Source organism: Anopheles coustani, chromosome 2 (assembly GCF_943734705.1).
Source record: "Anopheles coustani chromosome 2, idAnoCousDA_361_x.2, whole genome shotgun sequence".
Classification (NCBI taxonomy): Eukaryota; Metazoa; Arthropoda; class Insecta; order Diptera; family Culicidae; genus Anopheles; species Anopheles coustani.
The window spans coordinates 13073820-13092915 of record NC_071289.1 but is presented as its reverse complement, the minus strand read 5'-3'; the positions used below and the strand labels follow the sequence as shown (position 1 = coordinate 13092915).

General features: G+C 45.7%; 3 protein-coding genes across 5 annotated transcripts; 1 reads left to right on the top strand and 2 right to left on the bottom strand.

Annotated features, from left to right (window-relative positions):
- Positions 1 to 4603: 4603 nt before the first annotated feature.
- On the bottom strand, positions 4604 to 12121 carry LOC131261899 (dentin sialophosphoprotein). Of its 2 annotated transcripts, none has more exons than XM_058263750.1 (12): positions 11994 to 12121; positions 11254 to 11613; positions 11053 to 11129; positions 10861 to 10986; positions 10465 to 10682; positions 9827 to 10039; positions 9348 to 9754; positions 8725 to 9036; positions 7255 to 7475; positions 6858 to 7135; positions 6609 to 6769; positions 4604 to 6439 (listed from the first exon to the last, which is right to left on the bottom strand). In XM_058263750.1, exons 2-12 carry the CDS (start codon positions 11546 to 11548, stop codon positions 4719 to 4721), a joined length of 4029 nt encoding a protein of 1342 aa, XP_058119733.1. In that variant the 5' UTR covers positions 11549 to 11613; positions 11994 to 12121; the 3' UTR covers positions 4604 to 4718. The 2 variants fall into 2 exon arrangements, with proteins under 2 accessions (XP_058119733.1, XP_058119734.1); XM_058263751.1 differs by having other exon boundaries at positions 8725 to 9009.
- A 986-nt stretch (positions 12122 to 13107) lies between these two features.
- LOC131261911 (GTP:AMP phosphotransferase AK3, mitochondrial) lies at positions 13108 to 14202 on the bottom strand. Its single transcript, XM_058263769.1, has one exon. It carries the CDS (start codon positions 13949 to 13951, stop codon positions 13301 to 13303), a length of 651 nt encoding a protein of 216 aa, XP_058119752.1. The 5' UTR covers positions 13952 to 14202; the 3' UTR covers positions 13108 to 13300.
- A 608-nt stretch (positions 14203 to 14810) lies between these two features.
- On the top strand, positions 14811 to 17478 carry LOC131261904 (lanC-like protein 3 homolog). Of its 2 annotated transcripts, XM_058263761.1 has the most exons (3): positions 14811 to 14876; positions 14989 to 15197; positions 15287 to 17478. In XM_058263761.1, exons 2-3 carry the CDS (start codon positions 15023 to 15025, stop codon positions 16345 to 16347), a joined length of 1236 nt encoding a protein of 411 aa, XP_058119744.1. In that variant the 5' UTR covers positions 14811 to 14876; positions 14989 to 15022; the 3' UTR covers positions 16348 to 17478. The 2 variants fall into 2 exon arrangements, with proteins under 2 accessions (XP_058119744.1, XP_058119745.1); XM_058263762.1 differs by having other exon boundaries at positions 14821 to 15197.
- The last annotated feature ends 1618 nt before the right edge of the window (positions 17479 to 19096 follow it).

Here is a 19096-nt window from a genome sequence, read left to right as displayed (position 1 = left end):
AGATAGAAAAATAAAAGAGAAAACCAAAACACAAACGTTGACGCACGCATCAGCCAGAGAGTTATATCAATATATATATATAGAGAGAGAAAATGCGTACTTTGAAAAGTAGTGATACTGAATCGAAGGCGTCAACAGTGTAAGTAAAAACAAAGATGCAAAAAAAGAACCAAATAACCAAAACAAACAACCCCTTACAATGCTGCAGCAGAGCGTGTTCGCCCGTTTACACCTAGCTAAATCGACAATTTTCTACTATTTTACTTAAGCCCTCCTCATCTCCTCAGAGGGGGGAAGGAGGTTTAATTATAGTTACTCTAAAATCAAATCATTTTTACAACTACTTTGTACTCGTACTACTACGTGTCTTTTGCGTAATGTTTTTTGTGTCTAATCGAGGCAGGCGGGGGCGAGGGTAATTTAACAATCATCAACATCGGCACGGCCAACATGATCGCTCGACGAAATTATTGTGTACGCTTTACCACCGCCAACAACAATGTTGTAGAGGGGGCAAGAAAAACAAAAATGCGTGCAAAAGTAGTTTGCGACCGTTGGAAAGACATTAACAAATAATTTAAAGTGTGAAGAGCAGGGTGACTATATGTAAAACAAAAACTATGAGTGATAATTTAAAAAGAGTTGAAAACACAACCAGTAAAAAACGTAGGGAGAGAACGCGGAAAACGGAGGAAAAGTGAAACACATTTGAACAATAAATAAACGTGCATTGCCATCGCTTAAACGAATTCTTTAGGCTGGGCGGAAAAGAAGCATTAAATACGAATACTGAATAAAACTTCAAAAAAGACACACAATAGACATATGTGGTAGCAGAAATATTTAATGGGAGGTGTTTAGAGTTGTACCGGAAATTGTTGGTGGTTCAGCTCTACATTACATGTGTTGCTGAATATTTGTCCACCAATTCGCTAGCATGTACGTTACTGTGAGTGTATGTGATTGTGTGTGTCTGTGTGTCTGTGTGTATTGGTCTCGATGTTAACGACCTTCGGCGTTCCAGTGCAAAGGTTGCAAGCACACGATCAACGATAATCCTTTAGGAACTTACCCATCGCGCACCGGAGGATTCTGTAGGTTATATTCGCAATATTCCCAAAACATCATCCTTCCGCACCGTGATTATGCCCTCTACCTCCGCTAAAGCAATTGGGATTTGTCGGACGTTTCGTTGTTCATCGAAAAAGTGTGTCCTATTTTAGCATCACGTTTTCCACACCTGTCCCTGTGGGCACCTGAAGGGGGTGACCAAACTGATAATAATATAAAGTAAAGATAAATCGAAAAGAAAATCATACGACCACCCGATGTTCCAATCGCTTACTCTCGAGCTCCTCTTATTCGTGTAGTCTGCGCTATCTCCTACTTGTTGCGTATGTTTAAAGGATAAGGTAGTGTTTGAAAGTTGAGAACAAACAAAATAGGTATCCTTTTTTTTGTAAGTGATCATGCCAAAACAAAAAACAAAAACTAGAAAATAACTGTAATATCGTTGGCAATGATGACTAAAAGCAAAACGTACGCCTTTTTCCGTGTGTGTATGTGTGTGTTTGTATGTGTATGGTGTGGTGGGGGTAAGGGAAGGCCCTTCGTGGGTTAAGGATGTTTAAACATTAAAGGGAAAGGAGAAGACAATCTGTCGTCGAAAGTTTAATGTCATTTTTGTAATCGTAAATGAGTTTTGTTTTGAGTGTTTTGTGTATTTTCTCTTCTTATTCATAGCTTTACTATTTTTTCCAAATTTTTCTTTCCAATCTTTTTTGTTCATCCTGCACACAACATTACTATCAATCAAAAACGGTGTGGTAGAATGATGCACCTGCCATCCTGTGGTGCAATTTAGGAAAAATGAGATTTGGTTGTTTTTTCCCTATTTTTATCGCACGAGCTCAATTTCAAAGCAGCATCGATAGCGACGTAGAGTAGAGAAAAGTTAAAATTATTAAAATGAAATGAAACGAACGAAAAAAAAAAATGAAAAGAAACGAAAAACGCCAACAAGTAGTGGAAAAACGTGTAAAAGAGGACACACGAGAAGCATGCGAAAGTATAGAACAAAATTGCGGAAGAGAAAGTAATGCTAACTAAAACTTTAGCAGAGTGTTTGGCGTGTAGTGATATAGTGGTTTGTTTTTTTTTGTTACTCTTTGCTAACTAACTAAGTTATGTAGAGGATGTAGAGGTTTTTTGATTTTTTTTATTTGCCTAAGTTAATACCAATTCATGGATTAATGGGATTGAACAGTTTCTATTAGACAATTAAGGTACCTTCCAGAGTGTAGCTTATAATTTATTTGATTAGTTTTGCAATCACACTTCGTTATGTAGTGGAGGGGATATCTTTATCATCATTACAATCTACTTTTTTGCTTCTTCTCATGCAAATAAAATGTTGAAATAAGAAACCACTATCAATAATAATAAAAAATCAGACACACACACAAAAATAGTAGCAAAAATCGAACTCTACAAAGCAAATAGCAAAACTACAGATGATGATGGTAGTCTAGTGAAAGGCAAACCGCAAGAAAGAACATGTTAGTAGCAAGAAAGCTCCCTTATCAACAGAATGCAGGTGATCGCAGTTTCTGCCCTCTTTTCCGCCCATGCAAGGAAAACAAAATATGTTAAATTTTAAAAGCAGCTGACCATTTACGGTCCATTTGTTTAGGGAAAGATTTCGATCGATGTCAGTTGGTTTTGAAAAAAAAAATACCAATTAGTTGATTGGTTTATGTTGAGAAGCGCACTGGCCAGGGACATCTTTTAAACCGTTTTGAATGCTTCATCAATGCCCAATCGTTTGTCGTTCCGCATTGTTATCAGAAAGCAATGATACGTGCACAGAAAATAAGGTCACAAAACCAAAAACGGGGTTTCCGGTGAAGAAATTAAAAAAACGGCAAAATTGCAACATTAGATGGCATTCCTCTTGCAAACGTAAAAAGGATTAAAAGGAAAGAAAAAATATGGCACTCGCTAAAATCCCTTTCAGACTGGTTTTACATTTCGATTTCGATTTCTTCTAAATTTCCCCACTGGAATACTCCTTTAAAAGGTGTGTCACTGATAAAGGTCCTGGTTAGTTTCGAAATTTCCATCCAGTGTCTCGTTTGCCCGTTCATCTACAAGTACAAAAGTGTGCCTTACTGCAGCACCGATTCAAGCCCAACGCCAACGGCAGGCGAACCTTCGATACTGTCCCCCGGCAAACGCTGACCGCACTGATCGAAGGGCGTCTGTCCGCAAAGGTGGATTGCATTTAGTTTTAGTTTTCAACAATAATAGAATACTCAAATTGGCAACTATTGTTACAACAAGTCAAGATCCTTGTATGATTCCTAGGTCAGTTTAAATTTCACTTCATCCATCCAACATATAAGCTTTAACAAAACGTAAGGAAACTGATAAAAGAACAGTATAACCGGCATCAGTAAATTGGACTGAAAGATGCAAACTGCATTAGAGCTTTCTGAAATAAACCGTGGAACAATCCGTTATACGTAATAAAAAGCTGTTTCCCTAAATTTGTTCATCAAATGGAAAGCCCAGTACGTTGTGCCAGAAAACCATGCGATACGACGAAGCATTTAAAGCGGGTTTAAGCATTGGTCATGTTCCGCGTTCGAGCCACAACAAGAAACCAACAACTAGTGGAACAGCTGGTAGCAAATTAAAATTTCCCAACTAAGTACTAAGTTTGGATCGCATCACAGCAAGCTAAGCTAAAAAGTAACTAGTGGGAGAAAAGGCAGAAACTACGAAACGGACACTATTAAATTCTGATTAATTGAGACTGTGTATTCCATTGTGATATAAATGAAGTAAACAAAAACTAAAATAACAAACACTAAACGCTAAAGAAAGCGAAAACCCATTATTAATGAAACACAATACAAATGGAAGGGAACGGAACGGAACCCGACGGTTAAAACGAATAATGATGCTGCCCTACCATCAATATGCGGGTGTGCGCCATATGTTTTGAAACATAATGCAGCTAGAGAACACATTAATTTACGATGAGTAATAAACAGAATGCAACTGTAAAGAATTTGACAAAAAATAATCGAACGTAGATGTGTTTTCTTTCCGCTCTACTGTGATGACACTTCACGAAGAGTTTTTGGATCAAACTTACCCTCAGATATGATGAGAATAAGGTAAGTTATGTGTATTGTGTAATATAATCTCAAACATTTTAATACTTCAGTCACCCACAGGCAAATCCAGCAGTATACTTGAATGGATAAACGACACTGTAAAGCACCTCATGGTGAATCGTCAAACTTTTTGCTTGGAACTCCAAACGGATGAGGTACGCAATTCGTAGCTTTGGTAAGTAAAACGCTGTAAAGGTTTTCTTTCGTAATGCGATAAATCTTTAAGACTGTTTTCTATTCCTAGCAGTTACATTTTGGTTTTTATTAATATACGATGCGTAAAGGGCTCTGTTTAATCCTTTTTATGTCGACAAATATTCCGTTGTTCTGTCGCATTTATTATTCATGAATCGAGCAAAGGGATGCTTGCTAAAGTCTCTATTTGTCGTGCTTTCTGTTTTATCCTTAAATCGAGGATGATAAACTTAAAATAAATCGTTTTATTTCTTTTCTCTTGTCGGTGTGCGTTGAAGAAGGAATGAGTAATCCGGTTATCGATGGCAATTTTTCTGTCTCGTACGCAGAACATTCTGCTCAGTACCCGCCGCTGCCGCTGCCCCCACTGCTACCCTTCTTCAGCAGATCCTTGTTGCGCTCCAACATGTCATCCTTGCGCTCCTTGCGAGCCTTCGTGAGCATTTTCTCCAGCTCCTCCAGCGTGGCGTCGTCCGCCACAGCTGCAATCGCCGCTGCACTGGAATGCGATCCTCCTTCTCCGGCTTCCAACGCTGCGGCATGATCGCCCGCCGCCCCGTTGTCTCTGCGGCGCGATGGACCGGCGCCTTCCTCCCTCGGGTCATCGGCCCAACGGCCCTCTACGTCGGGTGGAATCCGCGCCGATCCACCGCCGCTCGAATTATGACTCGCAACGGACGACGAACGGCGGCGGTCGCGCTTGGACTTTGCGCCCACCGTTTTGTCCCGCGGCGATCCGGCCGGTGAACTGTCGTTAGCGGCATCGTTGTCCCCAGCGTGCTTAGAGTTACCTGCCGACCCCCCAACGGAATCATCCTTTGAGCGCCGTCTCGGCGAAGAATCGCGATCCTCGGAACGTCGGTTGCGGCTGTCGGCACGCTGATTGTCGCGACTGTCCGCCCGGCTGCTGCCACGCCGGGCAGGTGAACGCTCCCGACTGTCGGCCCCACCACCGCGACCCTGGCCCATCACGCTCCGGTCGCGACTGTCTCCACGCCGACCATAATCGCGTCGCGAAAGACGATCGTCCCCGGGACTGAGTGGACGACGGTCGGGCGATTTGCTCGTGCTACGGCTGTACGACCGCTGGAATCGACCGCGATAGCGAGGCCGAAACGGTGGTCTATCGCGACCTCCTCCTCCGCCTCCTCCTCCACCTCCTCGGTTACCCATGAACCGGTTGTCCCTGAAATCGCGGAATCCTCCACGCCGGTAATGACCACGCGGATTGTTGAACCGATTGCCCCCGAACGAGCCCATCCGGTCGCCGCCACCTCCGTAGCCTCCACCGCCTCCGCCGCGACCTCCGCGATAGATGCGACGATCGAAGCGGCGGCGCTCGAAGCTGCGCGACCGGGATCGGCTGCGCGAGTAGCTTCCGGACCGGGATCGGCTGAACGAGCGCGACCGCGACCGGCTGAACCGCCGCCGGAAGCTGCCGGAGCGCGAACGGCGTCGCTCGCTGCGGGACCGTGAGCGCGACCGCGAGCTACCGTACGTGCGGTGTCGCGACTTACTGCGCGATCGGCGCGATCCCGGCGGAGCCACCGACGGTTCCGGAGGCTTCGATCCACCGCCGGCACCGCCACCACTCCCTCCAGGCGTTTCGGCCGTTGCCAGGCGGAAGTTGCCGAACTTGTCCAGCACCACCGGCCCGGACTTAACCAAGTTTGCAGCGGATGGCTTCATCTTTTCTACGCTTCCACCGCGCCCTCCACGATGCTCGTCGTAGCGTCCGCTACTGAACCCGAACCGGTTGGAGCGCACATCGACATACGGCTGTATTTTGGGCGCACCGTACGACGATGGGCCACCACCCGGTGACTCGTCATCCGATTCGTTACTGAAAGCATGCTGCTTCGAGCCCATGGCCGCAGTGGAGGTGCTGCTGCTGCTGGCCGCTGCCGCCGGTGCCCCGGTAGCAATCGGTTCTTTCGCCGCTGCCGTCGGACGCTTGTCCTTGTTGAACATCATGCGCCATTTGCCATCCTTGGTGTTATCGTCGGCTGCACCACCCGGTCCGATTCCTCTCTCAAGATTAGGTAGCTCGGATGGTTTTGCTGAAGAATTGAAGAAACAGTTTTAAGAATAAATACTACAAACACTTACAAAAGTGTGCACATGACAAGTTCAATCGAATTAAATTGGGATCGAATGAATTGCATTGATCGTATCGACTACAACATTAAAATAAACACACAACTGCCACACTGAACTCAAATCATTTACCTCGAGAACTTCCGGCACCACCGCTTCCGGAACCGGAACCTAGAATAGCGGATAGCGCTTCAGCAACCGAGCCACTGGACGATTGCTGCTTTTCGATTTTGGCGTAATATTCGCTCAACTTCGTTCCGAGTTCATCCAACACGGGGAAATTTTCGAAAATTCTGCAAAAACAAAACGTAATAAATATTTAATGAAAAGTTAACAACTAAACACCAAAGATCACAGCAAGCAATTTCTCATTTTACGTACTTTAACGCTTCACGTAGCTTATCTTTGTCCAGGCCATCGTCATCACCGCCGCCGCCACCACCGCTCTTGTCCTTTTTCTTCGACTTTTTCTTCTCGTCCGATTTGCGCTTCTTTTTGCTTTCCTTTTTCGACTTTTTCTCATCCTTCTTCTTCTTCTTCTTGGATTTGTCCTCCAGCTGCTTGCGCTCCTTCTGATACTTGTTCGCCTCGGCCACGAACCTACGAACCTTTTCTTCGTAGTCTTCTTCGTCGCGCGGCATTTCCAAAAACTTGCGAACCTATAGAACATTTCCGGGCATCATCAAATCACATCATCAAGTTACAGGAAAAGTTAAATTTGTTTTGCACGAGTTTACCTAAAAAGAGAAAAAAATAACGAAAAAGAAACAACACAAACCTGTTGTTCGTAATCATCGGTCTGACCGTGGGCAGCTCCTACTCCTTGTCCAAATACGCTTCCCTGTCCGATCGGGTAGCCAACAAGCTCGCCCGGTCCACCAGAGCCACCTACCCCGCGCCCACCCATCGCCGCGGACATACGCTTGCTCAACGGGGACAGAGATTTGACTTTTTTCTCGCTCTTCTTCTTGCGTTTCTTGTTCCGGGAGCCCGACGAATCTGCAAAGGAGAGCGGAGGGGGAACGGACGATAGAAAATACGGGGTGCAGCGAAAGGTTGACGATGATTGACCAGCAGCCCGGTACCATACGGAGAGATTGATCGCACACAAATTGATCAGAGAAAGTTATTTGCGCTCAGTCGTGCATCTTTGTGACGAAACCAACGTAACAAGCGTTCATTGAAGGCATGAACAAGGTCACTCCGCCGTTGTTTCGTTTCACTAATCCATTGGTAAACTCTCAATTCTGATAACTGGCCAATGTGTGTGTTTGGCTCTGAGTTCAGCTAGTTTAGAAGACTGTGGACATCAACTATAGGGTTTAGTACCTTGAAGACGCTTTTCATTACGCTTGACATTTCCTTCACCGTCCAGTTACAACGAGCCGTCCTACAAAAGAGAAACAAATCTTTTCTGCATAGCATGCTGTTCCCGCTTGGGTTGATTGATTGAACGTCGCTTTTTCAGGCACATTCCAGCAGTCCAAGTAGCTCGAACAACTCTACAGTGGTTTTGTTTTTCCCTTGATTCATCTCCTGCTACTAACATTTCGTCCGACAAGGAGACTCTCCGTGCTTTCCATACTACAGCTTGTCGGAAGTCAGCTGCATTTCGTTGTTGTAGAACGCTCCGTAAAGTAAACTATCCGTAAAGCTTCAACCGACGCAACAGACCGCTGCCCAGCTGTGCCGGTGATGAAGTTGACCATCACTTCCGTTTGTACTGTTTAGCAATTTCATCATCATCATCATCATCATTATGAACAATAAATTCATCCCTCGCAAGTTTTGTATGAAACTTTGTTTTAAACCTAAAACATACAGATAACTGCTGTATAGAAATGTTCATGTAAAGCGGTGGAAGATTGAATTGATTATGACGTAATAGACGTAGGTTGCTTGGATAGCCAGACATTTCTTCTTTCTCGCTCTTGCACTTCCTAGCGCATTTAGTGAAGCTGGAGATGTGAAAGTGAAAAATCGCTCTCAAAGCGTGGCTCGTTTCCCGTGTGGAATATGTGGGGGATGGTTAATTTTGCGGGCGAACGCAGCAGGACGAGACAAACATTCGCGACTTCCAATCAAACAAAACGCAACATATATTGTCACAGATAGGAAGCATAACATGAATGGGGAAAGGGAGACCATTACTAACGAAAGTTTGAGAGAGGGCTTTCGTTTTATGATCGCGGTTGATTCTTTTGATCAGGTTCGCACGGTGAGAGCCCATCGTTAAACAACTACCTACCGGAGGTGCTGGAATCGGTGCTGCTGCTACTGCTGCTACTCGAGTCACTGCTCGAGTCGCTGCTGTCCGTGCTTTCCGAGCTGGACTCGCTTGAGCTGCTGTGATGCTTCTTGTGACGCTTCTTGCGTTCCTTTTTGCTTTCCTTTTTGCGATCCTTGCGGGACGGTTCCGATGTGTCACGCTTGCTGCTACCGCCGCCTCCGCCGAAACCACTTCCCCCAACACCGGATGTGTCCGGTTCTTGCTTGTGGCGATCGCTAGACGATGGTTTTCCGATGTTGAGTGCTGACGCGGAGAAGGGTATAAAAAAGGCTTTTGATTATTATGTAGTATTCACAATTCCAGCAGCATAAACAGTTCTACCATAGGTTCAAGGGTAATTGGTTTCCCACAAATTTATCTAGTTATCAAAGCTTACTTAGGTGTAATCTATTTTAGTTAATCCAATTTCGTCTCGCTAAAATGGCAAAACACTAATAAAGTGGTAAAATGCTATTGGGACGAAATACGCTAATGTATAAAGTGTATAAAACAAAACAAATGTCCAATAGTTCTATGCTAAAACAAAATGGTTTCATCGTGTTTGAGTTTCAATGCGGATTTTTCGCTATAAATAAACTTACTTGGAATTTCCAGCTCGGTCGGTTCGACGATCTGCTTGCCGAACGGTTTCGTTTTCATCAAAAAATCAAGCGAAGTCTGCGCCTCCTCGTGGAGCGGTATGATGTTCAGACAGTCCTGGTACGCTTTCTTCGCCTCCTCGATCCGGTTTTCCTCCTCATAGCTGCGCCCGAGTGCTACCAGCGTCTCCCCCATGTACTTGCGGGCGTTGGCGTGCGCCGGGTTTAGCTTCAGTGCCGCCTCGAAGTCGTCGACCGCCTTCTTGAAGGAGCCACTGTTAGCGTACAGTGCACCGCGCGCCACCAGTCCTTCGACGTTGCGCGGATCCATGCTGAGAGCTTTATTGAGACACTGGAAGGCTTCCGAGTGGCGTCCTTCCTTGAAGTGTTCGATGCCTTGCGCGACCGACCTGAGTGAAGGAGGGAGGAAACATTCAAAGTAAATACAAAACACGCATTCCGTACTTCAGTCCGAAACTCACCTGAATGCCCATTTGCTGTTTTGTGAGTTGCGCAGCTCGCTCGCGTACTCCTGCGAGGGATAGCGACCCTTCATGCTCGACATGTTGGTATAGAAGACGGAACTGTCTAATCCGACCTCTTTGTACAGCCGTTCCGTGAAGCTGGGATCACGGAACGATGGTGATTGCTCCAAAAAATCTTCGTAGACTTCGTTCTTCTTTGTAAGTGTTATCCTGAGATGAGACAGATGAAAGCAACGACCGAATTAGAATCGGAATAATGCATATACTGATACGATAACAGCTGATACAACATTCCCAGCCTCATTTGACACTTAAACCTAATTGGTTAGCACTCAATCATAGACAACCGAATAATAAGTAGCACCATTTTACTACATCAAATAGGAAGCATGTTTGCTATTTCACCCAAAATAAGTGCCCCCTTTCGCGCCCTTTCTTCTGCTGCTCGTAACCGGCGACACTCATTTGGTTTGTTATCGTTTATTTGAGCCATGCATTTTTGTTGTTTCTTAAAACTCTGACAAAAATTAGCCAGAACGGAACCACGAGATTCGAGTTTCTTAGGTTCCTGTGTTTCAACCCGTCAGTGGAAGTGGCCGATGAACTGGGCTGAAGGCGTGAAGCCTCAAACTTACTTGTAAGGCAGAGGGACATCATCCTCCTTTACCACCCCATACGCAATCGATTCGGGAACGCGAGCTTTCATACTGCGCCACGTTGAGCAGAACAATCGCAGGGCGTCGGCCGCAACGTCGATCACCTCGCAGCAGATCGTTTCCGCCGTGTAGGATGTTTTGGGCGCTCCGTTTTCGATTTTAACCGTCGGTGCCATCATCTGCGGGGCGATTGTGGCCTGCAAAATGGTAAGGCGAAAGCGCTTGGGTAAAATTATCCACTACAATCGCTTCAAGAGACATGGCACAGGCTAAGGCAACATTTTTCATCGATTGCCCATCGCAGACAATACCACTGAGAAGCCATAGCAATGTCTCATTGAAGGTAGCACGTCGGGGACCTACCGCCACGCTTACCTTGATCGGAAGATTTCGCACGTAGTACGTCACGTTGCCGATGATGAGCAGCGGTTTAAGCATCGTACCGTGTGCAGTTTTGTGCGGCATTACCGTTCCGTACAACACATCGCCCGGTTGTACGTGCTTGAAAGAAGGAAGGAACAGTTTTTAAAATAAACCAAATTCCATCATCGACTCAGTTCTCAGTACCTTCAGCAATTGCTCTGCCTTGTCGTTCGAGTCCTGGGCCATAAACACATCCATCGACGGTATGGTGAATTGATTACCTACAATTGTAGCCAATATAGGCAAAAGAGCAATGACTTATTGTTTCCATTTCTTTAGCATCGTTCGACCATTCAAAAGCAAATACAAACAAAAAGTAATGGCTTTCTATGATCGAAGACTTACATTGTCTGTAGTCCTTCCAAAATTGTTCAGGTGATCTGACCGACAACGAGGCACTATACAGTATATCAGCCTTCTTCACCATGAACTGATGCAGCTTCAACCGCTTGGCTCGGTCCTTAAGGGTCAGATGTTTTTGCCGTGCGATGTACACGGTCAAATCCGGATCTTTGCCGATGCCGATCCGCTGCAGATCGTTCTCTCGGCGTCCCGTTTCCCAGATTTTTTGAAACGGTTTCCCATGGTATCCGAGCGTACGCTCCACCAGCGCACGGTCGATCAACGATTGTTGTGTCATGATTTTATCCTGCCACCAACCAATTGCCTTGGGCACACAAATGCAAGCTGCCGGTGATAATCCTACTGAATGGAGAGCACGGGATGCGAAGAACGCATCATTCACTTTGAGAACTTTTGACACACTCCGAAATGGTAAAGACCGCACAGTGTTCCGGGTATTCCCCCACAACCGGATCCACGAGGGAGCGGCGTCGTACCACCGAGATCTCTAACGCTGATAGAAACGGAAGTAACGAAGTAATGTTTCTAGCATATTACTGATGTGATGCCTGCCCGTGACGGACGTTGCAAACAACGCCTACTGCACGGCATCCGAAATAGCCGCTGACGACGGAAAGGAACAAACTTCCGTCGCCATAGAAAAGATGGCTGACAGCTTTCGTTAGCCACACACGTTACGGAGAAGCGGAGCATCAGAAATGTTGCTCATCGGTTATATTTACCTGAAAATTTGCTCTCAAACACAAGCAACCACAACGCGACCGAAATCGGTTGCTTGCGGATCTTCCTAGATCCTATGCGATGTTCGATAAAACGATTTTTCCTCTATCCGCTTCATCAACGAACAAGAACGCACAAACGACTACTGTTCTTTCTGGGTACGGAGATCCTCTTCTACACCAGCGGCATGATGTACGAACTAGAGTTGTGTAAATCTGATTCAGATTCATGAATCTGAATGAATCTCTGCCTTATAAGGGATTCATGAATCTTTCGATGAGAGATTCATGAATCCTGAAGAATCACCAACTGTTGAAAAGTCACCAGTAAAAACTGGGTTAAGGGACCCCCTTTTTTTGGTTGCATTATCCACGCCTATGAAAGAATCGGGGAGATTCATGGCAGATCCATGAAAGATTCATCAAGATTCATTAAGGTTTCGAAAGATTCATTAAGATTTGAAGATTCGAATCCGCAAAGATTCATGAATCCATCTGAGTGAATCTTAGGTGAAAGATTCATATGAATGAATCTCGCGAAAAGTTTCATTAAGCACAACACTAGTACGAACACTTCGAGGGATGTGAGTCAAATTATTGATCACTTCAAGTGTCAGAAAACAAAGAGCTGTGAGCGTCTGCTTTGAACCACCAAATAACGAATTTTATGACTGTTAAAATTATGGCAGCGCACCGTTTTGGCCACGGTAAGATTGAAAAGAAATACGTCGTTCCTAATATTATATACATTACCAGATAAGAACATTTTAGGACATAAACATCCTGCACTGGTCTTGTTTTAAAATTGCAGTTTGACAGCTTGCTAGTGTAGATTATATTGAACAAGATGTCTATATACTTACGCAAACTCCCGCTAGGCAGCTCGAAATATCGTCCTAAAAACGTCCTACGCGCGGAACAAACGTGCTACTTTTTTGTATGAGGGTGAAACAAATGCAGCATGTTTTCGAGCTGTCGTCTAGCGGGCTTGAATTGAATAGTACGTTTTAAGTGTTGTACAGTTGGTACTAAATTTACGAAAAGGTTCAAATTGTAGAAATAAACTAAATAATAAATCACTGCAATACAAAGCAATGAACAACACAATGAAGGGATTTCATTTAATGTAGGATTTAACATGATATGTATTTGCTTATTGTCGCGTTTGGAATTTCTTCACCATTTAGATAAGAGGCATAACCTCGTACATTTTTTTATCTTATCTTTTCCCTCCTACCTTCTGCACTGTTTAAATGGAATCGTACAGCACCAAGTGATTCTAAATATTACATGCACCAACTACGGCGGGTTTACTTCATCTTTGACTCCAGGTATTGCTTAACATGTGGCCAAATTTCATCAGTCGTGCTTCCTTTGAAAGTCGCCAGTACTCCTTTCTTCTCGAAGTACTCGTTAATGGGTCGCGTACAAGAATCGTACACTTCCAACCGTTTCCTCACAGCCACCGGATTGTCGTCCGGCCGTTGGCTCAGCGGTTCACCGGTAACGTCGTCCCGACCGGGCACTTTTGGGTCGTTAAAACCTACGTTGTACACCCGCCCGCTCGGAAGATGCACCCACCGGCTTTGGATCCGTTCGATGATTACCTCAAACGGTACGTCGAGATTGATTACCGAATCGATTCGCTCCTGTTGCCACAGATCGTCCGCCTGCTCACGTGTCCGGGGGAAGCCGTCCAGCAACCACGAGTGGTTCTTGATCTGATCCAGTTCACCCAAAATGCACTTCGTTATGTAAATATCGGGCACCAACTTTCCCTCTCGGATGTACTTGTCCGCAATCTGTCCAAGCTCGGTACGTTTTTCGATGTTCGCACGCAATAAATCTCCGCTGGAAATGTGCTTCATGTTGAAGTTTTTTACGATCCGTCCCGATACGGTGCCTTTGCCGGAACCAGGGGCTCCCATGATTATTGCACGGAACAGTCTACTGCTAGCCATGGTCAAATAATTTCAACTATCTTTGCTTTTATTTAGTTAACAGCTTATTCCATAAAACGTACATCAAGTAACGAACAAACGGATTCTTCTTGCACCTAAACACGCTTCCCGATGGTATTGCTGCTCTATGGTGACCGGTTTTATCAGCGTACTTTGAACCAATGTTGGATTTTAATGACCTAGCGGTATTTTCACTCAGCTGTTTGCGAGCCCCGGGTAGTAATGTTTTGGTGTTTGATGTTGATACCAGCATTGCCGGGAAGGGCGGTGATCGTCGAGGTCCGGGAAAGAGATCACCCGCCTCTCGCCCCATGCGTTCGAGCGCGACAGACGAACTAGTGTTGGCAGAATCGAGATTTGGAAGACTTGAAGATTCGATCCCTAGACGGATTCCACAGATTTGAATCTCATCTGACAGATTCTAAAAATTTGATAGATTGGGATTCGAATCAGATTTGATTGCGTTCGATCCATTTATGTGAATCTATTACCAAAGACTCAATCGAATTGATTCATACTTCCTTGAAGGTTCATATCTCAAAATATTGATGAGCCTTTCAAAACTTTCAAACAAAGTAGCGTTCGAGTGAAAAAGAATCATTAATTGAATGGGATTTTTATAGCTTTGACGTGTTTTGCTTGGTTTGAAAGTAATTCGCTCGTTTCCTTATTTTTCTAGCAATCAATTATATGCTCCGAACGTTTGCACCGAAAGAGATGTTGAGCCGGAGCCACAACCGGATTCGATAACCTGTGGTAATCGGCTTGTTTTGTTATCAAAATGCTCTAAATTGACCAACCTTTAGAGTCATAGCTACATAGAAGCAACCTTGACTGCAGTGAAAAATAAAAACACTCGCTGGAAAAGGCTCGTGCTGGTCGTTTGCAAAAGTAAAGATAGTAGTTATTTATAGTTAAGTTGCAGGTAACTTTGTGGGTGTTGACCGGGGTGCAGTGGTTTTAGTTTAAAATTCAGCAACGAACGTAGCGGTCCCGAGTTTCCATTAAACACGCTCCCAATTGCTACTTTCGTGCAGAAGAGGCAACAGCTTTTCAGCCACGGCTCTACTCATGGGCTCTACCCGATACTTTGCGAACCCTTTTCCGGACTACGGCGGGGGGCCGATACAGCGATGCGATGACCACATCAAGGGGCTAATCCAGTCGTACGTGAATCTGATAGTGGAAAACACAAAACCCGACCGAAATACGGATCAGCGGGGTGACTTATACGTGGGCGATGCTGGTAGGGTGCAGTTCTTTATTGCTTTGCAGTAACTGACATTTACCATGGGGTTGCTTATGTTTGATTCGTTTGGTTCGGTTTGGTTTTAGGTATTGCCTATATGTTCCTGAAGCTCCACGATGCCGGAATATTCGGCCAGGAAGCACTGCAGTATGCCAAGCAGTACGTCGTGAACGCTAAAGCGCTTGCCGCGCGGTATGCGGGTCGACCGGAAGAACGGTGCTCGTTTCTGTGTGGGAATGCGGGTGTGTACGCGGTATCTGCGGCCATTGCACACCGACATAGCGCCAAGCAGGAGATGGACGAGGATCTGCGCTGCTTCGCGACCGGCATTGAAGTGTGCAAACGGCTCGATTTCAACAAGAACGGCAGTGATGAGATATTGTTCGGGCGTGCCGGGTACCTATCCGGTATCTACTGGCTGCACCAGACCATCGACCGCAAACTCTTCCCGCCCGAGGTCATCGGCGTCATCTGCGCCAGCACGCTCGAGAGTGGCAAACGCCACCGTACCGGCCTTCTACCTCTCTACTATCAGTGCTACGGGGACGACTACCTCGGGGCGGCCCACGGTACGTCCGCCATCATGCACATGCTGCTCGAGTCCCCGTTGCAGCAGAACCTGAGCAGCGTCGAGATGTCGCTGGTGAAAAACACCGTCGACGGTTTGCTCGGTCTGCAGGACGCCGAGGGCAACTTTCCGACTACGCTGCAGGACTGTGTGCGGCGTACGCGTGCCGAACCGCTCGTGCACTGGTGCCACGGAGCTGCCGGGGTGGTCTACCTAATGGCCAAAGCATATCTGGTGTTTCAGGAGCAACGCTACCTGCAGTCGTGTGTCCGCAGTGCGGACCTGGTGTGGCGGAAGGGCCTGCTGCGGAAGGGACCGGGCATCTGCCACGGTGTGGCCGGTAGCGGTTACGTGTTTCTGCTGCTCTATCGACTCACCTCCGATCCGAAGTATCTGCACCGGGCGCTGAAATTTATGGAATTTCTTACGCACGAGGAATTCATCCGGAACGCACGCAACCCGGACTGCCCGTTCAGCCTGTACGAGGGTTACGCCGGTACGGTGTGCTTCCTGATCGATCTGTTGCGCCCGGAGAAGGCCGCCTTCCCGTTCATGGATGTGTTTGAAAAGAAATTCTAATCCTCCTCAACCCTGTTGTAGCGCCATAATGTTTAGGATCGGTATTTTCTTCTAATTGTGCGACGATGTCGTGAGTTCGCGATCACTGTAGTTTGCCCTCGAGTGAGGCCGATTAGATTAGTCAATGTCCTTCCCGTAGAAGAAGGACAACATCGTAGGAAAGAGCATGACGGGGGAGGAAGCGATTATCGCGACCAAGACGAACGGAAACAAATTAGAAACACTCGTAACGAGTCATTAGAATATGTACTTACAATATTAAACACACACACACACATGTAGCACAAGAGATTTAGTGACGGGAACTGTCCCCGCCTCTGCATATTTATTGAAACCGTTTTCATTTTCCCCATAATAGGTGTTTCCTTTGCAAGGAAAAGATTGTAATGCACATAAACGAAATTAACGCAAACCCCGAAAAGACATTATTCTCGAATCGGCCACCGTGTGGTTCGCTATCGCTTCGAACGGACGGATGCAATCAACTGCCATTACATTAGTGCAGGTGGCGCGTAATCGAAGGATCGAAGAAGGAATAATATAATTATTAGAGTAACTTATAAAACGATGTAATAGCAATGGGGAAAGGAAAACAAAAATTGCATCAGTAGATACTCCCGTGGTACTGTGCACACAAAGACACGTTACAGTTGTGATTCGTAAGTAATTTCTCTTCTTAGTATGTAAAAAAAAGGATATTTAAAATCGAACTGCGCTTCTAAACAATTCCCGATCGATGGCCCTGTTCGAACCGCGCGGGCTCAGGTTCCTGGGAGCATGAAATGTCTCAACAAAAACGAAAAAAGGCCACCTTAGAATAGATACAATTCGGTTTTTCTAAATCCGCTCATGCTTCCCGTGGAACTTCCAAAAGTCTGTGTTTTTTTTAAATTAACATAACTTCTCAGTCAAACTTTTATGATGCCAACTATCGACGACTGTCTACAACAACTTAGCTAAGTAGCAAGCGAATAAGAAACGTGGGGCGCGGGAATCTGAACGTGACTGTTTGTCCTGTTTGCTGTAAGTTTAAGTGATTAAAAATAAATTAAGACAAATGCTGTCTGGTGAAATGGTGAAGTATATCTTTTTGGATGAAATAAAGTTAATCATATGAAATGTTCATTCAATGCAAACGAATGCTGCAAGATGGTTGTTTTATTTTCAGGCCAGTTCCTTTTTCCTTGACTTTATGGGCCAGTAAATCTTTATTTTTTCATCTCTTGCATGTTTTGAAACTAATAATGATGTGAGTGCAAAATATTCGATTCAAAATAGAAGATGAATTGTGCAAACCAAACGAATCTTGAGATAAACCATGAAAAACTGTTTGTGAAGAAAATTACATCCAAAATAAATGAATCCCGTTCTTGGGCTGATGAGTTAAAATAAATAAAATAAGTATATAAAAGAGCTTTCGAACGTTATTGTTAGATGGCGCTGCAGATTTATTGCTTTCTTGGGTCGAAAACGTTTTTTAAAGATTCTTTAGAAAATTTTTCAGAAAATACTGAACCAACCAGAGGAAGACCTGAGGAATATGATTATAAAATTGAACGGAACCATCTAAACCAGCAAAAACTGTATTCATTATAAAGAATGTATGCTGTTTTTAGAGCAGCTAGGCCTTCTTGACATTCAAGATATAGATATTAAAAGAAGCGAAAGTATAATTGCCATGTTTTAGAAGTGGAATAAGAGAGCTCCATGGCCTATCACCAAAGCGACTAACCATGTCACCTATCATTGAACAAAGAAAACTTCCATCCCTTTGCTGGAAACAAATGAAGAAAACGCCTCTGCCGAACTCCTAGCCTGGCACCCCAGCGTCGCCAGTGTCAGCCCGCTTAGAAGGCATAATTCCTCCCACTTGCCGCTCGATAAACTCGTGAAGCTCATCCGCCCCATTGCCTAACTCGGGGCCCGATCAATGCAACAGTTTCGCTTCGAGCAGAAATTCCAGTCCGGTCCCCGGGTTTGGGGAGGAAGGGTGGTTCTGTTATCGTTCGCTGGCAGGCGCAGGGTAGCTTCGAGGCAAGGAAGGGCAAGCAACACAACCCGGGGCTGCTAAAATCCCTCCAAAAAACCGACGGCTTCCTCCTGGCTCAACGCACCACGCCGAAACTAGGTTAAACATATACTTTTACTCTCGCCGCAGCGACGCTGCCGGGGACGCGGTTACATTACGCTCCCTTAGGGTTTTATGTTGAGGCTTATGTGCGATGATGAATCCGGTGCCCCCTTGCCCACCCGGATCCATTAACCACCAACAGCAAAAGGGCACTTTAGAATGGAATCACTGGGTTGGCCGGGTTTGGGAGTGGGTAAGATACTACAACTAGAACAGGGCAGGCGGTGTGACGAGTGCGCCGGTCTGGGCCATCCACTGCCCCCTCGAGTGCTAGGGAAACATGCTGCTTCCCAACAGCAAAAATCGTGCGTACATCTGGGGCATCGGTTCCGGCGAAGGCATGGGTTTTCGGCGGGCGCAGGGCGGGGGAAGTATTGTCGGGAGCTGGGGGAATCGCTCCATTTGATGCTCTGGGATTGAATGCGGCACTAGGTACGGGCCACGGGAGTGCACAACGCGTAGGTTTGTGCGTGTCTACGGGAAGGCACGGGGAGGAGAAAAAAAAAGTCAACCCACCGAAGACAGTCCCAAAATTGGGGATTTTTCGGGAGTCGCACCGGAAGGTCGTTGAACTCAACGGCACACGCTTGCTGCGGCTGCGTTCTGCGTGCACGCGTA